Source organism: Apium graveolens, chromosome 5 (genome assembly GCF_009905375.1).
Source record: "Apium graveolens cultivar Ventura chromosome 5, ASM990537v1, whole genome shotgun sequence".
Taxonomy (NCBI): Eukaryota; Viridiplantae; Streptophyta; class Magnoliopsida; order Apiales; family Apiaceae; genus Apium; species Apium graveolens.
This window is the reverse complement of record NC_133651.1, coordinates 61,206,112-61,213,731: the sequence shown is the minus strand read 5'-3', so window position 1 is coordinate 61,213,731 and position 7,620 is coordinate 61,206,112. Positions and strand designations below refer to the sequence as shown.

The 7,620-nt window shown below is 33.7% G+C and overlaps 1 protein-coding gene across 1 annotated transcript; it reads right to left on the bottom strand.

Annotated features, from left to right (window-relative positions):
- Window positions 1–662: 662 nt before the first annotated feature.
- LOC141724083 (mitogen-activated protein kinase 4-like) lies at window positions 663–7,223 on the bottom strand. The gene is made up of 6 exons (XM_074526068.1): window positions 6,928–7,223; window positions 3,623–3,752; window positions 3,387–3,524; window positions 2,608–2,940; window positions 1,592–1,775; window positions 663–1,107 (listed from the first exon to the last, which is right to left on the bottom strand). The coding sequence occupies exons 1-6, from the start codon at window positions 7,095–7,097 to the stop codon at window positions 911–913; spliced, it is 1,152 nt and encodes a 383-aa protein (XP_074382169.1). The 5' UTR covers window positions 7,098–7,223; the 3' UTR covers window positions 663–910.
- Between the last annotated feature and the right edge of the window lie 397 nt (window positions 7,224–7,620).

Genomic DNA, 7,620 nt, shown 5'->3' with positions numbered 1-7,620 from the left:
ACTTTTAAAAAAAAATTAACATATAGTAGGAAATAATAAAATCCAAAATCTACTATCTAGTTCGTGCATCGCATGGGTCATATGCTAGTTAAAGTAAGATCTGAACATCGGTCAAAGACACGAAAATTGTAGGTGAGAAACTAAGCTAACACAGTGCCAAGACTTCTACAGGTACATTACTTGAGCATTTCTACAAACACATTGCAGGGACGACAAGTCAGTTGCATAAGAAACCAACCTAAATGTTCATACATCTCTGGCAAGTGGCTTCCAGCCAAACTAAAATCTCAAATTCAAGTTGTCTAATATGTTTATATATTATATAAAACTTCGGTTATTGTATTCGGTTTTCGGTTAACCACAGTTAAAAACTGAATTAGCGAAAAACCGAATTCAAGAATTTTTACTACCAAAAACCGAACCGAATTTTATAATTTGGTTAACCGAACCGAATTTTTTCCGGTTATTCAGTTTGGTTTCGGTTAACCGGACCGAATGCACACGCTTACCGCCAGCCATTGCTGACAGAATCACTGATGAAATCGGCTGCCGTCAAGAACAAAGGTTGGCTTTGATATCAAGTAAAAATATTTCAAGGAAAAAGGATATATGTTAAGTTATCCTGTCCTGTTTGTTTATACACTCTAGACATACACAGGGCATATTAGATTTTGGGCTATTCTTTTATTTAACATAAAAATATCGAAGGCTTCGAACTAAGCCATATTCATACAATTTAATTAAAACCATGGGTATCACAAGTTGGACATTACCATTACTGGCAACCCTGAATTTGACCCTTGTAAGTTTGTAACAGCTTCTGTAAACCTCTGAACATCAGTTCAAGACTTCTCATTCCGGGACCTTTTTTAAGTTTTGATTGTGAAATTGAAGAGCATGCAACAAATTCTCACTTATTCACAGAAGTCTCGCAAAGAATTGGGTCAGGATTGAATTTAACAGATTCCCTCCAGATGAGTTCCTTGATATTTTCTTCCGTGTATGTGGTTGACTGCTCGAAGTCGAAACTGAAAGGCTGAGGGCATACCGGCTCATCGTTGATATCATGCAGAGGTGCCAAGTATGGATGGGAAAGTGCTCCATCAACTACAAAAGTTAGCAAAATGTCATCACAAATTATAAAGGATATACCAGTGTCGATGTTTATTTTGACAGGTTTGATGGAAAAGTTATGTGATTCAAATGACTAAACAGATTATATTTTTCTGTTCCATAAAGATGTTACATTGCATTCCTTAGTTGCCTCTTTTTGCGACTGAAGATGAGAGGACTGTTACACCTGCTACTCCACTGTGGAATCAAACATAAATTTTTATACTAAAGTTCGCAAGCGCAGACTCCTCCGAGTTTCTTTTATACTGAGATCTTTATAACTTAAGCACTAGATTTTTGTGTTATTTATAAATATCCCATATTTGTATCTCTTTTTCTGGTCAATATCAAATTTTGCGATAATTGGAATTAAATATCATAATCTAGTGCAAATGTCTCTGATAAGTCCAGGAGGCCTCACAGCATGCAAGAAAATGTGTAATAAACAAATGAAAGTACATTACAGTTCAAGTAAAACCTGTAATACGCCTGCGGGGGTCGAATATGAGCATTTTCTCCAGCAAATCTACAGCACCAGGAGACATATTAGGGAATCGAGTGGAAAATGGTTGTTTAGCGCATCGGGGAAGCTGACCAACATTTCTTTGTGCATAGTCACTTCTAAGAAACTCAAGGCTGGCGTAGTCGGGTGAACCTGTTAGCTGTTGCCAATGAAAGAGCATAGCCAAAAACTCTACTTTTAAGACAGATCGACAGATAACAAAGTATTTATGTCCTTACATTTAACAAGGAATTATCATAATTATAAAGAATAAGTGATTAACTATAAAGTACATGTCTCCAGCTAAACTTTTCAAGTTTTAAAGTATAAAAACTTCAAAAGTCATGACAGAAAATAACCTTCTTGCAGATCAAAAAAAAAAGAGGGGACAAGTGAGGAAGAAAGAAAAGAATACAATTGCTTCCCTGTTCAGTTCTCTTATGTACTAGGTTCAGGTGGCCTCCATTATATATATATATCAAGAATGGCCTTTGTGACCGACAAAGGATTAGTGCAGTGGTCGAGGTCATGATTTCTCTAAAAGAGGTCAAGGGCATGATAGTCGGGCTCTTCATTTTACCTGGAGTATCGGTGTCGGACACTCGACATTTGGACATGGACACTTGGACCTGGACATTTATTTTAGGCCAAAAACATTATATTTTTTAAAATATTTCCTAGTCCAATACATGGACACATGTCCATGTCGGACACTTCTACCCGAGTCCGAGTAATATATCCATTTAAATGTCACTTCAACATTTATTTCCAAACAATCTTTCGATTGATTCAAAAATATACACAGGAATAAAAGAAATAACCTCAATGTAACTAAATAGACTATCTCTGTACCAATGAAAAGTTAGCAGAAGCAATGTATATTAAAATTCACAGGAAACGCCTAAGTTTAATGCAAATTGAGTAGAGACTGTATAAGGAAAAAAGGACCGACACCCAGGCATCAAAGATAAAAAGCATTTGTAGTATTGTACCTCTGTAATGAGTCTCAACTGATGAACATAATCATTTCCTGGAAACAGGGGCTTCCTAGTCAGAATTTCACCAAGTATACAACCAACTGACCAGATATCTATAGCTGAACTGTACTCTGAACAATTAAAGAGCAATTCCGGTGCACGGTACCATCGAGTAACAACATACCCAGTCATGAAATCAGTTTGTGATTCCGTCCTTGCAAGTCCGAAGTCTCCAATCTTTAGATCACAATTTGCATTTAGAAGCAAATTGCTAGGTTTTAAATCACGATGCAAGACATTTGCGGAATGAACATACTTGAGACCTCGTAGTAGCTGGTAAAGAATGTACTGCACAAGTTTTGAAGATTTATTTAACTTGCGATAAGTTATATCTATAGAAATATTGTTAATAACCGTAAAGTGTTTATATTGGGTTGGTTCGCGTGTACCAAAATATAGAACATGACATAAAAATCATAGAACATTAGCAACGCACATCCCAAATGCAACCTCTTCTTCCAGAATTGACCAAAGTAGTAAACAATATAAGAAAGAAGGACGAAACTCATGTTATGGGTTAACCTAATTATATAGAGTCTGGGAAATTTTTAACTTCAATTAAGTTAAACTTAGTTTGATTAGAAGAGGAAACTGCATTATCAGAGACATTTGCACTACATTATGATATTCAATTCAGCTAAAACAGCTACATCAGATTCTGAAAACTATCATGATCAAAACAAATGTAGTTGTAATGTGAACTTTGCTATATAATACAAAGACTTGGGTCAAACCCGACAATGGTTGTCTGAAAGTTGCTGACGGGAGCGAATTATCCGATGAAGATCAGTGTCCATTAATTCATAGACAATGTAGACATCATTGAAACTTTCCTTTTGTGGAGGTCTTATGATGTCCTTAACTGCAATTACCTACAAACACAGGTAACCAGATAAAATTAGTTTAACAATATTTAGTGTTCAAAATTTTGATATCTAGAACAATGTAGCTGTAAATTGAATCGACTTACATTTCCATGATCCATGTGAAGAAGAAGCTTGATTTCTCGAAGCGTCCTCTTGGCATCTATTACGTCATCAAATGCATTACCAATCTTCTTGATGGCGACTTCCTCACGCGTCTCAGAGTTTAAAGCAGCACTGAAGTAATTGAAAAACAAATCATATCTATGTTCCTTTTCATTTCCAGGAAATAAAAAGGAAAATTCGCATCTAAATAAATATTGAGAAAAATGCCCTAAGTACTTGTAGGAGTTATTGTTAGAAAATGTGGGTATTACACCCCACATTGTTGAGTCATTTTGAGCCGTGCTTGAGCGGTTGGTTGTCGCGTGTGTGCAACGAGTGATGCTTAGAATGTATTCTCCTTTACGAGAGCTTTCTGAGATATTTTGAATCACTCAAAATGATTAAGAGATGAGTGAGATATGATTATCCAAAGATGGTCCATTAAGAATGAAAAATAAGTTATAAATCCTCAAGTCCCACATTGAAAAAGAAAAGAGGTATTCCTAGCTTTATATAGCAACACAAATGATCTTAATTTTGTAAACACTTGTAGGGCGTTAGGCTTAAATTCTAAGCACCTACCTTCTAAACCTGTGATAGCTTTTAATAAGTTTCAAGGAGACAGTTTCGCACTACCTAGTAGTTTATGAGTTGGGAGTTCGGACACTTAAAATGTATATTACTTGTGGTCTTGTGGACTCCCTCCCAAAGATGTAACCTTTACTCTTTCTTTTATGTTACAGCAAGGAATCGACCAAAGAATGGGGAACTCTTTCTTTTATGTTACCTACAGAAGGGTCTAAAAGGGAGTGGGGAGTGAGCAATTGAAATAAAATCATGGCCTTTGTGTCATGGCCGAATTGAACCTTTCATTTGACACTAGGCTAGGCCTTTAGAGTGGTAGCTAGATTTAGAAACAGTCAATTTAAAAGTTTATATAAACCCAACTTGTCTTAAAGTAACCACAATTGGAAGTCAAACCTTTGTCCTAACTGTACCGCGTGTATCTCGCATAACCATTTTTTATTTTCTGATTGTGAATATATAAAAAATGTTAACAGTAAAATATTCTGAATTGATTCTCAAGATTGATACTAAATATTTATGTGTTAAATGTATAGTAGGTGATCTTCCTAATAATTAGATAAGTGTAATATATTTATACTATATTATAATAACTGAAATGGGGTATAATTTGTTTTTTTTGTTGGTATGCATTTTTTTGGTTAGTTTGGTTATCCTCATTTATGACCGTCAGATCTTTTATATTAAGTGATCACGACCGTTAGATTCAAATATTAAAAGAGTATATACTACTCAACCTCTCAAGTTCGAACCCCGCCAACAACAAATATTTATATTATTATTTATACACTACTAAAATTCCTAGGTTCGAACCTCACCAACATCAAACATTTATATTATTATTTATATACTACCCAAGATTCAGGTTTGAATCCGGCCAACAACAAATATTATTATTATTATTTATAGATATCCTCATAACGTAATTATCCAAAAAGAAATTTATTATAAATATAAAAAAAATTATTATAAATTTAAATAATATAAAATATAATAAAGACCCGTACATCGCACGGGTTATAAAGCTAGTACACATAAAAATTAAAACATCTCAAATATTAGAGCATATCATTTAAAAAATATTCTGTAAACCAATTCACGATTAGGGTGCATGGCAAAGCGTCATGGTCATGCCAAGATGGGCATGCCATGACGTCACTTAGATGTGCATGCTTTTTCATGATTTTGCATGTCTTCTTACTATTTTTTTTATTTTTTAATAATTATTTTAATATTAGGAATATCTGGAAATAACAAATATAATTATAAAATATTTACATATATTTGAGAATCTAAAAAATTACTAATGTAAATGAGTATTATGATAGTATTTGATTGTTACTATCAACTAACTTTAATTTTATATTTAAGTTCACTGTATAGTAATATAATAAATATGTTTTAAATTTTATTATATTTAATTGATAAATAACATGTAATTTTATATTAAGTGATCACGACCGTTAGATTCAAATATTAAAAGAGTATACACTACTCAAACTCCCAGATTCGAACCCCGCCAACAACAAATATTTATATTATTATTTATACACTACTAAAATTCATATGTTCGAACCTCACCAACATCAAATATTTATATTATTATTTATATACTACCCAAGATTCAGGTTTGAATCCTGCCAACAACAAACATTTATATTATTATTTATAGATATCCTCATAACGTAATGATCGAAAAAGAAATTTATTATAAATATAAAAGAAATTTATTATAAATTTAAATAATATAAAAATATAATAAAGACCCGTGCATCGCACGGGTTGTAAAGCTAGTACACATAATAATTAAAACATCTCAAATATTAGAGCATATCATTTAAAAAATATTTCGTAAACCAATTTACGATTAGGGTGCATGGCACAGCGTCACGGCCATGCCAAGATGGGAATGTCATGACGTCACTTAGCCGTGCATGCTTTTTCATGATTTTGCATGTCTTCTTACTAATTTTTTTTTATTTTTTAATAATTATTTTAATATTAAAAATATCCATATTTGAGAATCTAAAAAATTACTAATGTAAATGAGTATTATGATAGTATTTGATTGTTACTACCAACTAACTTTAATTTTACATTCAAGTTCACTGTATAGTAATATAATATATATATTTTAAATTTTATTATATTTAATTGATAAATAACATATAATTTGGACATGTCTTTTCACAAAAAATATGCCTCTCGTCCCCCCACCTAGAATTATCCTCTATATATTGCCCTCTCAAAACCGTGCACGAATATTAAAGTCAATACAAAAACAAACCCACCAAAGCTAGGAACCAAATCTCAATTCCTATCACCTAATAGTCACCGACACGCCAAAATAACAATATGCCAATACCGTAATATCATACTCTCTGTGTGTGCACCCGGGGGGTGAGGCCGAACCAGAAATTCGTGATAATCTATTAACCAATTTATATCAAGATTTCAAAGGTTATTCGGAAGTGAAATAGATCTAAAGTTTTCTTAAACACACCTAAAAGAACATGCACAATGCATAAGAGAAGCAACAAGCTAAAAGACTTTCTTTTACTATTTTAACACACTTACTACGCATTCAACCCATGAAACATGGGTTTCAAACCTGAAATCCGTAAAGGGAGCGAGAAAAATATTGCCAGGTCTCATGTCCGTAAAGGAGGCGAGGAACATACGACTACACCAAGAGGCGTTGATAACAAGACGAAAGACTTACCAAACAATACCATAAGCACCGCGACCAAGAGGACGGATAGGACGAACATACTTTGAAGAAACTTGAAAGAGATTCCCGAACACATTATACTCAACATAGCGTCCACCATTAGCTGTCACTCTTTTGAGATTTGAATGATCAGTAGCTGAAGCTGTTAAACTTGACTCCATAATAACCGCTTCAATTCTACACTAATTAGAAGCCAAAATGCAGTTGGGAGTTTTTTAAAAATAATAATTGGAAGATTATATTTACTCCCCAGAAGCCAAATGAAACTGTTGTGTATGTATATAGCTTTCCTCGGTTGAACTTAAATGGGCTGTCCCTTCTCTCAGCAGCATAAGTAGTTAAAGAATTAAGTAAATTTAGTCATTTATTTTTTCTAATAATTAAAATATTTGTTTAAGTTACTTTCGTTAGACTTTTTAATTTTTAAGTGCGACACGACAGCTGTTGACATGGACGGTATAACAGTGAAGATTAAAGAGTTACGGTGGGTTAGGGTGTAAACGAGCCAAACTGTTCGTGAGCTACTCGAGCTCGGCTCGTAAAAAATTCGAATTCGGCTCGAATAGCTCGGCTCGTAAAAAATTCGAATTCGGCTCGAAAATAATCGAGCCGAGCTCGAGTTCGAGCTTTTCTAATTTTTAACCGAGCTCGACCTCGAGCTTTTCTAATTTTTAACCGAGCCGA